Source organism: Falco cherrug, chromosome 7 (assembly GCF_023634085.1).
Source record: "Falco cherrug isolate bFalChe1 chromosome 7, bFalChe1.pri, whole genome shotgun sequence".
In the NCBI taxonomy this organism is placed as follows: Eukaryota; Metazoa; Chordata; class Aves; order Falconiformes; family Falconidae; genus Falco; species Falco cherrug.
This window is the reverse complement of record NC_073703.1, coordinates 19,840,818-19,861,475: the sequence shown is the minus strand read 5'-3', so window position 1 is coordinate 19,861,475 and position 20,658 is coordinate 19,840,818. Positions and strand designations below refer to the sequence as shown.

The 20,658-nt window shown below is 39.6% G+C and overlaps 1 protein-coding gene across 1 annotated transcript in view; it reads left to right on the top strand.

Moving 5' to 3' along the window:
- The window catches only part of THSD4 (thrombospondin type 1 domain containing 4), a 319,815-nt gene that overhangs the window by 37,768 nt on the left and 261,389 nt on the right, over window positions 1-20,658 (top strand). The window contains exons 4-5 of the mRNA XM_055716936.1: window positions 4,779-5,221; window positions 19,864-20,293. Of these exons, the coding sequence (XP_055572911.1) occupies window positions 4,779-5,221; window positions 19,864-20,293 (873 nt within the window). The remainder of the gene's footprint in view (window positions 1-4,778; window positions 5,222-19,863; window positions 20,294-20,658) is intronic.

Genomic DNA, 20,658 nt, shown 5'->3' with positions numbered 1-20,658 from the left:
ATGTTTTTAACTGTCTGTCTTAGCTTGATTAGTTGACCCAAGGAAGCAAATATGAGGCATGTTGCATGGACCTGGGGAAAATGAAGGAAAACACAGGAATTAGAATTTGTTTTCCTTTCTGCCATGTGGATAAACATCTCCCTTTTTTCAGTGTTGACCTCTGCTGTCTTAATTTCACTGGCTTGCCTCTGTTTAGTGTTCAAAACCAGTAACTTAAATCACAAGTATTATCTTACAGATCTTGTACAATGAGACAACTTACAAACAAAGAACAGGGAGGGAAAAAACCAAACCTCCAAGAAACAGAGAGATTCTTAGTATCTCTTAGAAAGATAAAAAATGGAAATTACATTGTTTCATAGATGCCTGCCCACAGGGTGCGCAGTAGTATTCTCTTTCAAATTTTGGGGAATTCTCTTATCTTCTTCACTGTGACTGAAACAGACTTTGGGCTGGTACTGATGTTTTTCTCCTATATTATTTCTAAATAAATGATCCCAGTATTGGGAAATTTTGAGCTTCTGACTGGTTCTGATTAAATCAGGTCATTCGTGACTGCTTAAATAGGGTGTTTTCCTGGCTTTTTATTAATTTTCAGTTCAGCCAGGTTCATTTAGGTAAATAAATTACTTCCTTTCTGAAGTTACTCAACGTATGAATGATGTTTTTGGAAAAAAAACCACCGACCTGATGAACTGTTTTAGAAACTGCCTAATTTGAATAAGACAACTGTCAGAATAAAACCTGAATGTAATGCAACCTCTGTTTACAAGAGTAAGCAAACTAGTGAAATATAAGAAATCTGGGGGGAAAGAACAGAAAGGGATGGAGAGTGCTGATATGTAAAGGAAGAAGAGTGGTCCTACAACTACCCTTCTGGAAATCTAGCCTCAATTCAGTTTGCCACTCCCTGTTAGAAAGGTGACAGATTCAAAGGTATTTGGTGCATAACAGTAGTCATGAAGAAAATTTCTGATTTAAAGAATCTTTGATTGCAACTTGATAGGACTTAGTGCAGATGTAGAAATTGCAAGCACTTGTCTTTTCTTTATGTTGTTTACTTCACAGCTGTACCTAGTGGAATGTATTGCTTCCACTTACAAACCTTGTCCTGCCAAATAACTGGAAAGGTATAGGAAAGAAAGAAAGGGCTAGAATTATGGGGTGAAATTAAGGGGGAAATAGACTGAATTTGTAGAGCAACATATTTGGTTGTTGATTAACTTGCAGTAGATAGAAATCTTTTTGATGGTGCGTTTGTAGCTAGAGTGAATATTCGTAGGTCATCTAGAGAAGGAATCAATCACGAAGTATGGGAAAGTAGATTAAAATGGGTTGGTTGATTTCTCCCTCTTGCAGGCTATGTGATTAAGAAATTACTTTCATGACTTGGCAAGCAGAATTCAGTGTGCATTTTGCTTGCTCCCCAGCGTAGGCTCAAACTCTTCCCTTTAGAAAGTGTGCTGTTTAATAGGCAATTTCTAAAACAGAGAGGAGGAGGGACCTAGCATCAGGAATCTTGCAATATGTGGTGTTTCTGAGATGTTCCGGAATACTTCAGCTCCCATAGCTACCTGTAATTTCTTGGCTGCAGCTTGGAGCTGCGGTAGGATTCGTGACTGGCTGCAAAGCAACTTGGAAGTGGGAGGGCTGGGATGGGGGGTGACCCCTGAGAGCTGTAGGTCAGCCCCTCTGCCCTGGGGAAGGGTCAGCTCTGCCTTAGCTGTTCCTGGTAGAGATTCAGCACGGTGCCAGGATCTCCTCAGGCAGTCTGTTCCCGTGCTTTGCTTGCCTTTCCACTAAGAAGTTTTTCTTACTAGCTAATTTGGATCACCTCTGATTAAATCTAAATCCACTGTTCCTTGTGTGTTGGCTATAGACATGGAGAACAATTTGCTGCAAAGAGAAAACAGCTCTTTGTATTTCTGTGACCTGTTGGGAAGGCTCATTGTTGCCCCCTGTTTTCCATTCCTTAAACTAAGCAGCTTGAATTTATTCAGGCTTCATAGTAGGTTTCACCGAGTAGATTATGCCGTCATTCACATGTCATCTTCTGTAAAGATTCATCTGTAGCCCCTGTCTTTCTCAAAGTAAGAAAACAGAGAACTTAATCAAAAATGAAAGTGCATAACCTGATTTGCTACCGAAAATTCCTGTCTCAAAATTTTGTCATCTTATAACGAAGTAGTATTGATGAATATACATCAGTATAAAATATTATATTGTTACTTTTTTTTTTGTTAGCTTTTTAATTTTTATTATTATGTTCTTACTTAACTAGCTACATGAAACCACATGGTGCTATGTCTAGAACATTTTTACTGTGATGATTAAGGGGTGTGAAATTACTTTACATTGCCTTCAGTCATTTAAAGTATCATTTTACCTGAAACAATTCTTGCTGCAATGAAGTTTGGCAGCCAGAAAGTTCTCTCTGCAACAAGTCAACACTTGTCACTATTATATCAGTTTCTGTTTCTGCATAATGAAGTATTTGTTACATTACTGGTGACTTGAGTTGCTTGCAGACTAATAGATTTTATTTGTTGCCTGCATGAGTGTCTTTGGCTTCTGGAAAAAAAAGGTGCGCTGAACCATCATAGAAATGATACCCCAGACTAATGAAAACTGAGTTGTCTGATAACAAAGCACTATTAGTTTTATAATAAGTAAACCTTACTGCAAACCATCAGACCAGAAGTGTCCCAGTGTGTGACTGTTACAATTTTATATCTGTGGTAGAACTACATTAATGTGTAGTGTCAGTATGAACAGTGAATATTCACTGAAAATATCACAAACTGAAGAATAGCTTGTTTAGTTGGTCAAATCATGAGCCAGTGGTGTTCTGTTACTGGATATGAAAGCAAATTTAACAGCCAGAAACCAAGACTTTGTTGCATGTTATTCATAATTTTGACATTATGTGGTATTAGGTTGTACAGGCTATTGAATTTAAAAGGCTGATGCCAAATGGGGTACCTACAGGAAAAACCCATATTAAATACAGAGCCATCTGCTCCTGTTTTCAAATAACATTGGAGAAATGGGTAACATATCACATTAATGCAGATGCTTTTTATTATTCAGAAGTTATAATTAAATGCAGTTTTTCCTGTGGTTGGTGATGAAAGTGTGAGAACAACCTCAGAGGGGGGAAATGTTTCAGATTATGTAGACCACAACTGACTCTTACACAGCAGCACCACAAACCCTGTGCTGGCTTGGCTTTTCCTATTGTAATGCTGTATTCAACCCGTGTTTGCAAACCACATTCCACCAAAGCCTGCCATGTTTATAGCTAGCTGATCAGTAACTTATGCTCACTGGCATAGGTGGTTTGCAGTTCACTTAGTGACTGTGCATGTTGTCTGTGACTAGAGGCAAAGTATGTAGATGTTAATCTTTTGCTATTATAGGATAATGCTGAGGCAAAATTATTAGTGGAAGTTACCCGTTTAGGAGGTCATCCTTTGAAGGGGAGAGAAGTGACACAGAGACAGACAAGGCTGTCTTTCCAAAGGTCCTTTTGAGGTAGCAGGAGAGGTATGGCAAGCATTTGTGGACTGCCTTTTGTGTCTCCTAATTGAATTGATATACATGTGTGCTTGTTGGTACAAAGGTTGCTCAGGATATAAATAAACTGTTAAAGGATGGTCATTTAAATGAATGTTCTGCATATTAGTAATTGTGAGGATCAGACATTGGAAGGCTGCTTTGAAAAATTTGTGATTCAGCCAGTTGGACAAGGGAAGCAACAGAAAACCTATGTATTTAATGAAAATGGATCTTATTTCTGTGTGACAACTCTGCCCAGTGGCAAACACAGAGAAATCCTGACTATGTCTAACTCCAGGAATGCATAAAGCTTGGGGCACAAGTCCACAGCGGGGTGGGTGGTTGTAACTTCTATGCTGTGTTTATACCTTGCTAACCACAAAGTCAGGATATTTAAATATTTGACTACAGCTTGAGGGGTTAGCTCTCCTTACACTAACAGTCCCTGCCCTTCCTAATCCCTCCCAGCTTCCTTCAAGACAAACACACACACACACACACACACACACCCTTCTTTGGAGTTCTTATTTGTTTTGCTTTCCCTGTACTGCTGAAGAGTGGGCGTGGACCAACTTAACACCTGAGACCAATAAATTGTCTTTCGTTGAATTTGATGGAGATTTCTGTGAATGTAGGATTGGATCATCCTGAATAACTCCTTTCCTTGAAGCATTGATGGGGGGGTGGGGAAAAAGTGGTAATGTAAGAGTTAACAGCTGCAGTGTTTGTGGCTGGTTGGAAATCGGCCTGTCCTTTTATGTCATTGCTTTCCTAAAAAGTTCCACATTAGAAGGGAGTTCCTGAAACATTATTGCAACCACTAGCAATCTCCATTGTGGAGGCATCAGAGTGGAAAAGAGCAGTCAGTGTCTGTTGACCCAAGTTTGTCACCAAAAATGACCTTACTTCCTGACCTTGCTAGTATTATAACGGTTTGCAGTCTCCACATTTCCAAGCTTTGCATTATGCAGTGTTTTCCGTTGCCGAGAACTAAATAAAATCTATTCCTATCCAGACAATCCAAAAAATATTTTTGGTCTGAGCAGTTGATGGCTGTAGATCTCCTATGCTGGCAGAATGGGCAGCTGTTTGACAGGGTATGAATAAGACAAGTTACTTCCTATGTGGTTGTTTCACTTAATGGCTTACAAAGGATATTAGTGCTCTCCTTGTATTACAGTGTGAATTCTTGTTCCTAAGTCAGTCTGTTGTGCCTACAGGTTCCCCAGAGGATAGAAGAGCAAAGAGATGCATCTGAGGATAGCGGTGCCGGCATCCCAGGCATGTGGGGCAGCTGGGGGCCCTGGTCTGCCTGCTCGCGGAGCTGCAGTGGCGGTGTGATGGAGCAGACGCGGCCCTGCCTCCCGGCCTATTACCGTGACAGGGGCTACCGGTGGCCGGGGCAGCAGTACCCGGGCTCAGAGAGAGCTCTGGCCCACCAGAATCCCCGCCACCGCGAGGACTCGCTGACTGCTTATCCTGGCCATGTCATTTCTGCCATCCGCACATCTGTGCCGCTTCACAGGAATGAAGAGCAGCTCTGGGCTGGCCTTCGGGCCTCCGCTTCCTCTGGAGGCCATAACAACAGCCACCTGAGCAGGGGGGCACTGAGGGGCAGCAGGCATTCTCAGTCCCAGAGGCAGCACGCCAAGCCAGAAAAAAGGTACGTGTCTGGGCATGGATCTCATTCTTGCTGTGAATGATGTGTCTTCAAAAAATACCAACTCTAATCTGACATGTCGTTCTTAATACTTACGGAAAGGTTATCAAAGGCTAAGACTGACTTTTACAATGTTAACCATCTTCTGTGGAAGGCTATACTCCCTGTTGACTACTTATACAATAGCACCCAAGAACAGATATAACTATTCTACAAATGTACTAGGCAGATTATCTAATTTCCCTTTAAGATTTGTTTACGATTTATTGACATATTTTTCCTTTCTTGCTACACTCTCGTTTGATATTTCCATGTTCACCATAACGATAAAAATCAGAACAAGTAACAACTCCATAACTGGATTCCTAACTTCAACAGCCATTCTGATTTTAATTGGTTGAAAAAAAGATTCATCAAGCTTCTTTCATGAAGAATAGCCAACTACCCATCCACCTTTTTCCTAGTCAGAACTCTAGGTTTGTTTGGTATTTTTCAGAGAGTTTCTATTATGGGCTTTTTGTTTTCTATTTTCCCTTTTTTGTTTTCTACCACCTCTTTTAGCAAAATTTCCTGTTTGGTGAAACTAAAAAATGTGGTTGTTCAATACATAGAACCATATATGTATTTATCAATTTAATTATATTAGCTGTTCAGTCTTTAACACTGGGTGGAAGTGTGCTGTTACATTCAATTGCCATTAATTCTCCAGTTTCTGGAGAAACACTTTCTTCTCTTCTTAGATACCAATATATCAAACTTTTTTAATATATGTATGAAAGGAAAACAGATGTGTTTCCAGTTTGGAAACTGAGGAGAATGGGCATGGAGATCCCCTGGGAGGGAGTGCTCTTGAAATGTCTCTCTGTTCTGTCTGTCTTTCCTCAAAATATGTATTCAGCAGTTCTCTATTTTTTTCCCTCTCATCCCTCTTCTGGGAAATGCATGGAGATGGACTGCTTTTTTTTTTTGGGGGGGGGGGGGCGGCCAGATAGTTAACAAAAAAACCCAAACAAGTCAAACACCCACCCACCCCCCCAAAAAAAAAAACCAACAGAAAAAACACCTCCATCTTTAAGATTCTTAGATGAAGCAGTCAACTGTAATTCCCCTTTTAAAGACATCTTGCTGACCCAAACGAAACCAAAGAATGTTACCTTGAGGCAATATTCCAGCCTGACTGGAATAAGACAGTAGGACTCTGTTGGTGATAAAGACATCCTCAGCCCCTGCAAGAAACTCTCTGTCTAAAAAAATACTTGAAAGTAGGAATTAATCTGTTAGTGAGGCACAAATTTGAAAAGGTGGGGCCAGCTTTTCAGACATTGATCTTCCTAGGTGTTGGCCGTTCCCTTTAATCACTGCTTCGTCTGTCTTTCAAACCCATGCAAATGGATGGCCTAGACCAAGTATAACTTAAGTATGGCACTGATCATCTTATAAAATTTCAGAGAATGCCAGAGGCAGGCTTTTAGTAGTCGTGTTAACATGACTGCATTAGGACAAAAGTTGTATTTTCTTTTTTCTATTTTCCTACGCAGTCTTTTACTATAAAGCACTTCTGTTCCCAGCTGCGCAGCGTAACAGATACAGGTTGTAGTACATAGCTGGGTTATTACTAATATTGGAAGCCTGGCCTTGAACTGTCAGCACAAAGTCATTCAAAGCCTGTTTGCTCCAGCCCCTTGGCACCCTCCGTCTCCAAGGGAATCCCAGCTGGCCCGGCTTCTGCAGGACCTGCTGCCAGGCTGCTGGCACAGCTGGCTTTCCATCCCTGCAGGCTGTCCCCTGCTGCTGTGGTGGCCTCTGCAGGCCGGGAGAGACTGGAACAGTTTGGAGCAATCACTGCAGTTAATGGCTGAAACAGGAGAGGACAATTAGCAGAAAATAATATTGACTGTGTGCAGAAGTGAGGTGATGTTATTACCTAATAAGTGGTTTGCCACACGAAATACTAAAATGACCGTGATGTCCGTTGTGCCTCCGCTTTCCCTTATGATGAAGGCCTTTTCTTTTGAGAATTCTTGTGCTTTCTTAAGCACAGTGCAAGCTTCTGTACCACAGTTGATTTTTCCACCCCCACACACACACTGCCCCTTGGCATAAGACTGTGGATTCAAGGTCACTGTTTTAATCTTATTTGCGTAATAAGTAATTTTCATCTTGTGTTAGGAGAGTCCCTGGTGGCTTTAAAGCCTGTTGTATTGCATAACTTTCAGATTCTTTGGTGGTGACTGTAAAAACAGAATGAGAACAAAAAATGTTACTTTAAAATGGAGTTACTAGAATGGCAAACCTAATGGTTCTCCTTAATTCACAAAATCCAGTGTACAGACCTTCTTTACAAAGATTACTGGTCCTATCAGATATATGGAAAATGGATTTCAAAATGTAAGTTACTCTAGAGATGATTTGCATACCATAGAACAGTGTTCAGTGTTCAGTAAATGGATGATACTTGAAAGTCAGGCTATAGAAAAAATAGCATCTGTGTTTTCACAATATGTACCGTTGGTAGAATACTTACTGTACTGGCCTTTATATAAAGCTGTAATTTTAGCAGACTTCCATAAAACAATGAAAGAGGCATGGACATTTGTGACTGAGATAAGCTCACGTTCGATAGCATGGTAAGATGAAATGGGATGGCTTCCAAGGCAAATAGAATTTTGACAGCAATAACAGTCCTTCAAGGCAGCCAAATACATTTGTGTCATTTAGCAACAAGTGGAAAAGTTCTCCGCCTGCTTCCAGGCAGCTGACAAAGAACTGTTCAGTTTCTTTAGCAAAATTCAAAATATAATTTATATATCATAAATTTTGACATTCCTTGTCTGTGAAGAGGATATTAACATTTTCAGCTTTAGAAAGTTCGTTCACACGTGATTCAGTTAGGCTTTAGAAACCAGGGCTGCACATGAAGCTCAGGGAGAGAGAAGTTTGAGGTACCTACAACTAGAAGCCTAATTTAAACAGTTTAAGTGCTCCTGGTTTTATCGTGGTGTTGTAAGTAGAGTTCTTGCATAGCTGAAATGTGTTAGGGAATTATAGTCAGTCACTGGGATGAGGACAGAAACATGAAAAGCAAGCTGACAGTTCTCTGGGTTGTCCACTGGCAAAGGAAGGGAGCTCTTTCTCAGATGTGAAGAGTTATGTTCCCATTAGCACAGCCTTGTTTTTTATTTCGCCACGCTAAAATGCGTGGGGCATACCATACAATAAGAATAATCAGAAATGAGGAGATAGACATCTTTAAAGAGGGGCACATATGGAAAAGTAGTAAGGGCATACAAAAGAATAACATGCTTTAAGAAAGAAAACGTATCTTGAAAGGAAATATCATTCATAGACTAGATTTTAGTATTTCTTAAATGTTGCATTTCCAGTTCTCTATTTCAGAGATAGAGAAGACAAAACCACAATTTTACATAATGTGCTGAGTGTTAGGATGCTCACAACTGCCACTTTCACTTTCTCTACAAGTGGACTTTCATGGTGGAGTGGCAGAACTTCGCTGCCCACTTCTGTCAGCACAATGTGCACTTTGTGTGTGATTCATAGGAGCAGAAAAAGAAAAAATTACAATTATCACTGGAATCATGAAGTAAGTAAAGCAGGCTGCAAGTTTAAGGAAATATGTTAATAAGGAAAGGGTTTCCCTAAAGCTCTTTCTGTATTTGGAAGAGGAATGAGAGGAAACCTTTGCACGGAGGAAATAATCCAAAAATCACCAACTTCTCACATGGCTGTAGCTTTTTGGTCTTTATTCTGTTGCCAGCAGCTGACATGAAAGACTGCTGTGCTGCTTTGTACCCTGTATAGGGTCAGTTTGCGTTCCAAGGCCTGTGAGCAATGGAAAGGAAGAGTGTATCATTTAACGTCAAAACAGAATTTCCTTTCTGAAAGTATTTCTTTTGCCCCCTCTCACAGATGCTTTGACCAGGCAAATGTAGGTCACTCAGTTGGCAGGTCTGCAATTAACCTTTAAAGGGACAATGCAGTTGTTATTTCCCTAACCAATTTAAGCATCATTAGCTGCATGTTCTGATGTAATTTTTGTGACCTGTTCTAGTCAGTTCCAGTTCTTAGAGGTGGACAAATGTGTGACTGCTGGGCCTTAGGGTCTGGGAAGGTATTATTTCTTGAGTTTTGGGGCTTTCTATTTATTGGCATGGATGTTTGCTTTTCTTGATATTTGGAATGAAACCCAGCTCAAGTACTTAGCCATTCATCCTTTCATTATTTGTATAATAGAATGAAAATGTGATTTACTTTACCCTAAACCCAATATGGTTGTAAAGCTCATTGGGGTTTGGTGTGTGTGCAGAAGGAAGACAGAGAGAGAAGGATTTGATCCTTTTCTGAGGATAAATTTTCCGGAAAAATCTAAGAGCAGCAGTAGTAATCAAAGAATTCATTTTGGTAGCACTTGGGGGATTTAAAGCCATATGAGAAAGATGTTTATTTTCCTTCTGAATAAAATTCCAAACAGGTTGTAATAGCAATAAAGCTCACGTGAGGTATTTCCTGGCAAAATGAATAGCTAGCTGGGGGCATTGTGGCCTCAGGTTGACTTTGTGCTGTCCCACCTCTCATCTGGTTGTTAATCCCCCTGATAAACTCTAGGTCTCACTTACTATTAACTAATTAGTATCAATTTTTATTATGCTACTGTGAGCACGCTATGACCGGTGTTACCAAAAATAAAAGCCTAACATGATACTATAATTGCAAGCCACCCGAGACTCTTTCTTAATCTTACTGCTGAACATTTCATCCTTCCTGGAGTGGGTTGGCTGAAGGAGGGGAGGGGAAGTGAGAACGCTGCTAGCATTTGGACAGATGGAAGACCGTGCATTTTACCAAGGAATTATTGCCTGGTCAGTGAGGGGTAGAAACACAACAAAGCTCCCATCACAGTTGTAATGCATCTCAGCAGTTATGTGGTTCCTCGTGCTGAATTTCTGCTGGTTTACCTGCCAACTGCATGGTTACATTATTCAGTCGACCCTTAAAGATGAAGCTAAGGGGGGAAACCTGTAGACTTGTAATGAAATTTCCTGAGATCAGAGGCGTTATTCAACTCATCGAAAAAGAAGACTGTAGTATTTGGGTTCAAATGCTGGAATCCCACCTCTGTTAAAAGCGACATAAATGAGGTTTTATAGCACTTGCTGGGAGAGCAGCTAAAGCCAATAGAATAAATTGTACTGGGTATATTGCAGCTATGCTAGACTAGATATTAGTGGTGATCTATGAGAATGGAAAAATTCATTTAAGATCGTCTACATGTATCTCTCATATTAATTCAATTAATTAAACCTGTTCCCAAGAGGTAGTTTACTTAGTGATCTTATTCATCAGTCCTACTCTGTCAGAAAAATGTAAATATAGAAATGAGGGAAGAATCACCCCTGTGGTATAATCCCTTTTCGTACAGAAAATGCAACTTTTAGGTATAATTGGTTCCTCTGGATCTTACAGTTGTTGAAATTTTTAGGTCAAATATGCTTACAATATTTTTAATACCCATATGCGTATATGATAGATGGGAAGTAGTGAATGTCAACAAAGCATGGTGTGGTTACCAGTTACCACAACTGTAAACCATACTAGTTAGTTTTGTAACTAAACCATTGTTTTAGTTACCTTGATGATGAAAATCAGTCAAATGAAGTGAATGCCTACACCGATTTAATTGCAGTGAAATGTGCTGACAAAGCGTGAATAATACGCTATAACACAGCAAGAGAAGTTTGTGGTGATGGCTCCACTCTCCAATGTGCGATGCACTCTTGGAAGCGGTGGTTTAACTCTTGCGACCAAACATTTGACGAAGATAACTGCTCACCGCTTTAAGGCTATTTTCTAGGTCAGTGAGCAGACAGGCATGCATTTTGTAACATAAAGCAGAGTCAAAGGGCTCCCTTCTTTCATTCATGTTGAAGTGATTTTCTCCAGATTGATTTAGAGCTGGTGAAAAGTGAGTACGTGGAATGTAAAGCTGCACAGGGCTATGGTACAGTACTGAGAGGTGATACACAGTGGCTTTTGATGTGAATCAACCTGACTGTTGAGAGCTCTCCTTTTTGAGGGAAAAGACATTCCCAGAACCAGTAAATCATTCACTTTTGTTAAAAATTATTCTTGTGAAAGGATCTGCTAAAATACTGTGAGGTATAAACTTTATATCAGTTATGACCAGCATAAGACAGTTTGTTTTGTGATTTAAACTTAAGAAAAGGGGGCCAAAAATGCATGGTGGACAGTCTTTTTGAAGTCAACCTTGTTAACTGTATGTGCTTAAGAATATATAAAACATGAAAGAAAATTAAAAGCAGTAGGAGGGCTGGAAAGTAAATTATTGAATAGGAGGTTGTAGGGCAGTTACAGTTTTTAATTATGGAGGAAGTACCAGGGATTAAAAATGTGTATCTGAAATTATTTTAAGGATACAATTTTAGGAGTAATGAAAATTAATAAGTACTTTTAAAAATATATACCTGTACCTATGCTATTAACGGAAACTTTGCATTTAGGATCTGTTTTTTCAATTTGAAGTTGAAGTTTCGTATCTGCAAAGACTTCTTGGTATCCCTTTATTTTTTTTCTTAATTACGTTTTAAATATTGGAGTGATATTTGAATAACTTCGCTGACAGGAATATCTAATAAGTCACTTTCATTTCTTCAGAAACGAAATCAAGGCAACTCTATATGAAATACTTGGAACTGTAAGTAAATGGGTAGTTCCTTTAAAAGCTGTCAATTACAGTAATGTAATGCTGCTAAATAGATATTTTGGTATGATCAAAAATACTAGTTTAAATCTTGGTATGCTTATCCACAGAAATAGATTTAGAATGTAATTGATTTAGTTAAAGAGGATTTGGCCTACTAACTTGGGCATGTCTATAGTCCTGTTAAAACGATGATGGGCAGTAGGACTTACATTTAAGCTAAAGAGCTTTGATAAGGATCTAAGGGGACTGAGCTGCTTTAGAGCAAAGTTTCTAGTGGGAATCAAAGAAATGGACTTTTGGAGCATTTTTAAAATAGAAATTAATAACTGCAGTGCAAAAGCACAAATCAGTGTCATTTAAAAGACACTCTGCCCTGGTGCATAATGTGGAATATTGTATGGGAAATAATGCTATAAGTCATATTTTTGCTCCTCCTGTCTTTCTCCCACTGTCATCTTGCACATAGAATCTCTGCTTCTGATGATAGATCACTCTGTAAATTCAGCTTGGGTAGGTGCTAGCTGTGGATTGATGGCTTGTTGATAGGACAAAAATACAGCCAGCAACACTTCAGAGATTAGATTATAGGCAACTGCTTAAATCCCAAGTGAGAATAGGCAAGAACCTAAAGAATTCTTAGGTCTTGGGCAAGCAGAGCAGCATCAGGCTACGTGTGCAGTTTGGCCAGACTCACTGATGAGGTGCGTTTCCTTAAAGTATTAGAAGACTTAGCTGTTAATTCCATGACAGGTTTTGTGGTAAAGCAAGCCTCTGAAGATTTTGAAAAAAACTTCAAACTGGACCAAACTCTCAATAAAATTAAAAGAAAGTGCTAAGTGGTGGTGTCACATCTACCTGAATGCTCTCTGATGAGGTTCTGTTGTCTTCGTTACGGCAGTTGTTGTGGCTGGGCATACAGGGAAGACAACCGTCTTCTGCTTGCAGAATAATTCTGCCAATAGACTAGACGAGACAAAATTTGGAAAAAAAATATCAGAAAGCCTGCAATTCTTGTGCATTTTTTCCTCCTTTATCCCTGGTGAAATTGGTGACTGAAGGCTGTTACAGAACATTACCTTACCCCTTGAGAAACAGAGTGAAAGGTGAATTGAAAATGAGGGAAATTGGCAGTTTCTTTGGGTTCGTTCTAAGGAAACATTCCAATGGTAGGACAAGTCTTCCCTGGTGTCACATAAATGAGAGGTTTTGCTAATGTTCAACCCTGTAGTTTTTAATTTACATTTTTCATTTACAAGAGAAGTAGTACTTTGATACTAGGAGATAAGTTGAATGAAATGCTGCAAAACTCATGTAAAATACATTCTTTATTCTGCCTGACATCAGAAGAGAAAGAAAACAAGTTATGCTTCAGCTGGAAGTGAGCCAGGGAATCTCCGTTTAGAGAATGGTAAGAGAAATGTAAGGAGAAAGGAATGATGGAAAAAGGGAAAAAATGGAAATGGCGTGTTGGAGAGCGGCTTGGTAAAGAGCACTTAAGAGAACAGGTGGAGGCCCAGGAAATCTGTAATCTTTCTTGTGTATTTTAAAGAAGCTGCATATCCTTAGTTCAAAGAGGGTTTTTATTCAATATAAATAATCACCTCACCAGCTCAGAAAGTACTTAATTCTTAGTGAACCTCAAGAACACTTGACGTTCAAAGCATTGTCCTTAGCATAAACTTTGTGAGGCAGTGATAACACATTTATTTGCCAACCAAGGTATGCATATGGTTACGGCTAAAATTAGAGAAAGCTACTAAAACAAAATTCCTTTTCGTCATTCAAAATGTGTGTGAGGGGCCAGGTCTCATTATTTTTGACTGATTTATCCTCAGCATGACAAAAACTGTTAACAGTTAGACCAGTAAGTATACTAGCTGATAATAATTACTGTAAAATGTTTTCTACAATCCTTGTACCAATAACACAAAACCTGATTTTCATACTTGTCTGGGCAAATGTATTTTTGAATTTGAGAATATATTTAGGTTGGCTGAAGTTTAAAGGGGCCTATCATTTTTGTTATCAAAGTGCTGAACAGATTTGTCTGAACAATCGGGGAGGCGTGTGTGTTTATGAGAATTATGCCCAAAGAAAGAAGATTGCCAGATCTGCATTAAATAGCTGTTACGCCTCTACCTGAGATGAACACAATAGATCAGAGATGTCTACTGGCTATGGTCTGTCATGAAACACTTAATGCAGCTACTTGCTTTTCAACATTAATTTTTCCTTTAAGCAGTAATTCGCCTTTAGATAGTAACTCTGTTCTTGGTGGCATTTCCCCCCCCCTTCGTTTGTCCATGGAACATGCAGTGTGTATCCTAACTGACTGCAAATGTTAATGAATACCTCTTTTTCCTCTTCCTTCTTTCTTCTCTTCAATCCAGTAAAGAACTGAAGAAAGTTTTATTATTAAGTGTTTATTTGATATACTAGACAGTGTAGCCAGAGCCTACAAGGTAATGAAGCTGGTGAGCTCCTTTATCCTTGCCTTTTTGATACTTCCTACCTTCTGTTGCTAATTCTTGAAGGGTATGTAAGATCTTTTCCAGTGAAGTATTGTAGAAATTGATTGATATCTTTTTATTAGAAGCAATTAAATAAAAGTCTTGGCCAACATTAAATAGCTTTATTAACCTGACTGGATCAGTGGGGCAAAAATCTGACTGACATAAAGATATGCAGCCAAAAGCCCTGTAAAATTAACTGGCCTAGCATATGAGAAACCTGGAAGTATGTTGTTTCTTTACCTGGCTGATCTAGGAGGAACAACGTCTCTCTAAATAAACCAGCTGTAGGATATGAATGTAGTTCTCCCCCATCCTAAGTTGTCTCTGCACATCTGAGGACTGTATGGACCCTGAGAAGGAAGTATGCCTGGCCAACCTATTAAATGTCTGACTATAAACATGGATTTATAGGCAGTGGAAAATTAGCATGACTGTTCTGCTAATACAGTCATGTTTGGTTCAGCTGAAAAGGGGAGTGCTTTTGAAAACTGATGCAGAAGGTAGCTGGTAACTTCCTGAAGGGCTCAAGCATGTGCAGAAAGAGCAAAGGGTTTATGTAAGTGGGAAACGCCGAGTAATCCTGCAGAATAAAGTCCCAAGCTTCTTTGTCTTGTCACCAGTTTTTCAAGCAGTTGGTGTTTTCTCCTCTCTGGGAGTTGGGTTTCTTTTCATTTTTAATGTTTCATTGTATAGTTAAATGAGCAGTGAAGTATTTTAACTGCTTCAGTTCTGACTCTGGTGACACTGGTATCTTAGTGTCAGTGGTTGACTTGTCATACCTATTGCAGTTCAACCCTGCTATCATCCTCAGGATTGGTGCTCCAATTTAGGGTTTGAATACCTAAATAAATCCATCTATAAACAATATCTGCTCTGCAGGGCCAGTGTGTATATGAAGGAACCTAAGCATTATTCATTATCGCTGTTTTCATACAGGATATGTGAAGAGTTTGTATCGCCACAGTCATATCCTTGATATGTCGGTGCAGTGCTGCATGCTGCAGGTTTTGGAAGTATATTAGAATCCTTTCTAAATAGAGCTATTTTAGGAGTTGTGCTGGTGGCAGGAATGTGGGGCTCCCTTGTGCTGCTCTTGTAATTATTTCTATTAATGCTGAGGAACAATGGACTTGTAAAGACAGAATCTAGCACTTTTCTGGAAAAGGTTTGTCAAGGTTGTCTAAAACTCAGATCTTGCTCCAGTTGGATTTTCAGCTTTTGTCTGAGAGCTGTTGATGGTGGTTCATACAGTTCTGTAGCAGTACATACACAACATCCTAATCAAATGCTCTTCTTAACCATTGCTATGTGAAGAAGGATGACGCTTGGTTTTTAGCATGCCTGGATATGTAAAGTCGAATGCTGCAGAATCTGGTCTGGCTAAGCAGGCGCAAGGCTGCTTAGGGGTGTGCTGTTAGTTGCTAATTCTTTTCTTCTCCTTTACCTGTTACATTAAATGAGAGTGCATCCCAACTCTGACTGGGTTATGATAGTGTGCATTAAAAAAAAAGAAAAAAAAAAAAAGGAGCAATAAGGTGAAGCTTCCAAGCCCTGCTGTGGGGGGCAGCGAGTTATGTGGCTTATAGTGAATACAGGTAATCTTAATGAATGACAGATAAGAAAAAGTTCTGCTGGCAATGGAAAACTCCCAACAAGCCATCGTGGCTTGACCTACTTCCACCTCCTACCAGTGGATCAAAGCTGGGTTGATTTAGCATGAAGCAGACAGGTGTCAACAGGTTAGTTTCATTCTGCTTATGAAGTTAATGGTAGTTTTTGTCTGATTTTCCTTCCCCTTTCATTTCCCTGATTTCCCCTTGTTTTCCCATTGTGTATGGACCTACATAATACTCCCTGCCTCACTGTGCTGCATGACATCATAAATTCTACCTGATAACTCCCCAAGAATTATAATAGTTAATTACCACCAAGATATTTAGAAGCTTTTTTATTAAATTGCGATAAACTGCATTCCTAATTTATAAGGTGGGATTGAAGGATGATTTAAGGCAAAATAGGCAATCTTCGGAATAGTTTCAGTCCAGGCAATATTGGTTTAAATGAATGCATGAGCCCTGATAAAGACATTAATAATTAGAGCTTATTAGAGTTTATTACACTGTTTCCAGAAGTTTACATGCTGAAAGAAATGTGATGTTCCTGGCTACAAAAAGTTCACCTTCCATTTCAGAGGAAGTGTGTTCCCATTTAAATTCCAAGTCATAATTACTACACAACCTAAGGAAATTGCAACTTGTACTCAGTGGTTCACAGCAATGTCTTGGGTCATTCTGGCCCTGACCATTACGGGAGAAGAGGCAAAGAAGAGGACTCATCCGTGATGAGCCTTGATGCAGCCATCGACATGTCATTGTAAGGGTGCTGGAAACTTAGGCTACCAGGAATGGTGCCTCATTTGTTCATCAGCAGGGAATCCAGCAACATTGCCAAGTTACAGTGCAAAAAAAGAAGCCAAGATGAAACAGGAACTAACAGTAAGAATTTTGTTACTGCTTTCACTTCTTAGGTGCTGTTGTTGCATGTTTGTTGCAGTGATCAACCATTTTACGAGAAAAAAGTCTGGCTTCCTACCAACCCAAGTCTTTCTAATTTCTGCAATTAATTTCATGAGATTCCAGCAGGCTTTGGACACTTGCTGCCTTCAACTAGGAGTCCTTCTTTCAGATATGAGTCATTCCATTCTATATTTAAGGCTACTATATGCCCATTTCACCATTTTTATCCAGGCTGAAGAGTCCTAGTTTACATCACCATTTCTTGCATGTCCTTCAGTTCTTTTCAGTTCCAATTCATGACCCTGAACTGGAGATTAACAGTCAAACATCAGTCTCATATCTGACCTTCTGTGTAACCTCTCCTAGTTTGCCAGGCAGCAGTTCCTCCAGGTGGGTTGGACACATCTAGGTGTTCCTCTCTGGGAGAGCCTAGTGCTGCTGTTGCAAAGAATTAGGCATTGAGAAGGCTGGATCAGAGGCATATTCCCACCATTCCACTGGTCTGCAACTGGCTTATGGCTCAGTTATTAGCAGCTTTCTCCTCCTCTTGATGAAAAATGCAAGCAACCTGGCTGTAGATGATAAATTCAAAAGGCTAGTTTCACCTGCCACCCTCTGTCCACCCCATGCAGTCTGTGGTCCCTGCAACAAAGCAGTAACTTTCTCAATGCCAGGAGTTGTTGCCAAGGTTTGTATCTCAGATGCTTCAAGTTTGGTGTGGTCAGGTTGAGAAGAATCATTAGAGACTGGAACAAGGAAAAATAAGGAGTTACATCTGTTTTTCAAGATGAACCGATTTGCTCCAAAATCTAAGATTCTTCATGAGAACTGTGACACCAAAGTGTTTCAAGAATGCAGAATATGACTAGAAACCTTAAGAAAGATTATTTGTTTGTTTGTTTGTTTTCCTCTTGCTCAGAAGCGAAGAGTTACATTAAAAATGAAAATTAGCAGCAACAGAGGGGGGATTGATTTATTTTCCCATAAAAAAAAAACCAACCAAAAAACTACCACAAAACCCACCGCAAAACTATGCTCATTTAAATCAAGTTGCTTTCAGTCTCAACTTCTGAAATAGTTCCTTTTCATAATTTCTCTTTCTTTCCTGTCCTGTCCACTTACAGGAAGCTTCTTTTTCCTCCCTTAATGCCAACACCCATTATACTACTTCTCTGTACTCTAACTACCAAACCTCTACCTCAACAATGACCATCATGGTCACAGAGCAGATTGATGTGTATAAACAGCTCAAGAGTGCTGGTTGCTTTATCTGCCAGGGTAAATCAACACTCTTGTTCACACATCCTTGAGCCAGGAAGATTGATTAAAAGCCCCGTGTGGCCGTAAAGCTAGAATGTTAAGTAAATTGACTTCCAGGGTTCCCATGTAACAAGAGTCTTGGGAGACTATAAGACTTGTGAAGAAAACAAACACAAGACAAAACAAACCCAAAGAAAATTCTTTTTGATCTGGTGGTTCGTTGACATCTGTAACACTTCAGTTTCTAGAAAGTAAGTATGTCAATTTATAACCTCAGGTTTTCACTGCCGTTCAAGTCTATTTTTTATATATTTAAAAATATAAAAACATTTTATGAACAGAAAGTAAGTTACCTTCTTTTAATGGTGTCTCCCCTCCTGAGCTGCAGGGGTTACCCAAACAGCTGTATTCACACATTACTCTGAACTGGAAGAAATTTTTTTTGCCAACTTACTATTCAGACTGTAGCGTTAGAAACCAAGGCCTGATATGATGCTGAGCTGTACAGGATGGCAAGACAAGCAAATGCAAATAAGCCTATTGTTTGCAGATAAAATTCTGGGATTAACCCTCTTGAATGGTATGACCCAGATGTGGTGGTAATAATTTTGTGAGTTTTCACTTGTAATTTGGGACCGCTTTTCTAGACTGAGTCCATTGTGTTGCTGTGGGTGTGCAGAGGATACAGCTACCCTCCAGGGTGTACCAGCTGTTTGAGGGTGCTGGTACTGGTGTAATACTGTCCAAAACACAGGGGCTCCAGTACAAAGAGATCTGTGCGCAAGAGAGCAGACCTGAAACTTTGGCGTTTAGTGCTGGGGGCTGTCAAGCTCTTGTGTAATGCTTTAGTAATATATAGTAAAAAGTGGCCTTTTGTCCTGCCAACAAAGTGAGGGGTCATGACTTATTAATTAAATGTATTGCTAATCCACATATGCTGGCCAAAGAAGAGAAAATAAACTGTGTACCATAGTAAAAGTATTTTCCTGCATTTGTCAGCTTTTCCAGAAGTCTTTCAGTAGTATTTTGATGTTTCTTATCCTTTTTCTGTTTCCATTTTTATTTCTTAAGTAGCAAATGAAGCAGAACCAGAGGAGGCCTTGTAAATGGATACAAAATGTTTAATGATCTTTGCCATACTGAATTCAAATTTTCTTCTGTCGTTACTCAGATCAACAGTAGGAATTTCCTGCTGTTATATATCTCAAGCTCCTCAGAAACATAGTTAGGAATTTTAGGAATACACAGCTTTGATTCTCTGAATTTCCATTTTAAAGGAGAGTCCTAGGGATTAAACAAACAAGAATCATCTCCCCCCAAACTGCCACTTGATACTGTACCTAACCATTTGATTTGCTAGTTGACACTAAGTGACTTGCCGTGTGACTTGGCCAAAGAGGGCCCAGGATATAGTTCAGCCAGTAGACTTCTTCACAGATTCCCGATACACCAAGCAGGACTACAGCTTCTATATATTTTCTGTAAAATAGATTGAAATTTCTGGTTACATGTTCCTTTCCAGTGAATAACTTTGACAAATAACATCATATAAAGTATCTAACTGCTCCTTCACTTATGAGTTCGGTAACTGTTGTCCCTCTCTTTCCCTGTTTTTAGAAGCAGAAACAGAAATTCTATTGGTCCAGGAAAGTACGGATATGGAAAAGTGCCATACATTTTACCTTTACAAACTGATACTGGTCAGCAGCCTCAGAAACTTCGCAGGCAGCGACAGTCATCAAGGAACCACGTATTTCATCAGAGTCCAAGCCTCATGAACGCTTACAGCCAGGCAGCTAGTCCTTCACTTCAACGCGGGAATCTTTATCAAGAGGAAAGTGGGCCTCAGGCTGGACATCAGGTCCTTGGACCCTCGGTTTATCAGTCGTCTGCATTTCCTGTATCTCAAAGCCTGTTTCACAGCAGTGACTCAAACCATCACGGGTCTGCATCACACCAGGCGGTCCAGGGTCAGCCCCAGGCTCAGAGAGCTGCAGCAATTGTGTGCATTGGCACCTACAAGCAATATAAACTCTGCAACACAAATGTAAGTCTGGTTTTCCTATATTTAATTTGTTGGGCAGCTATTGGTTTTCCCTAGTATGCTAAATGTTCACATAGTGAAGAAGTTGAACATTGCTTTTTATTAATTTAATGAAATTTTTTGTGAACTTATTTTAGAGTGTCTTGGGGAATACTGAAAGTACGTGCATAGTAGTGTAGATACATAATACCAACCATACTTTCAGGGATGTGAAGCGGTCACTAAACCTACCAGTATGTACAATTCTAATTTGATAGAGAAAGAAACTGAGTCACAGATGAGTTTTATATTTTTCGATGTAAGAAATGGAAAAATGGAGTTGGAGTAGACCACATTATAAAGTGTCCCTGCTTCTCAATCCCATACGA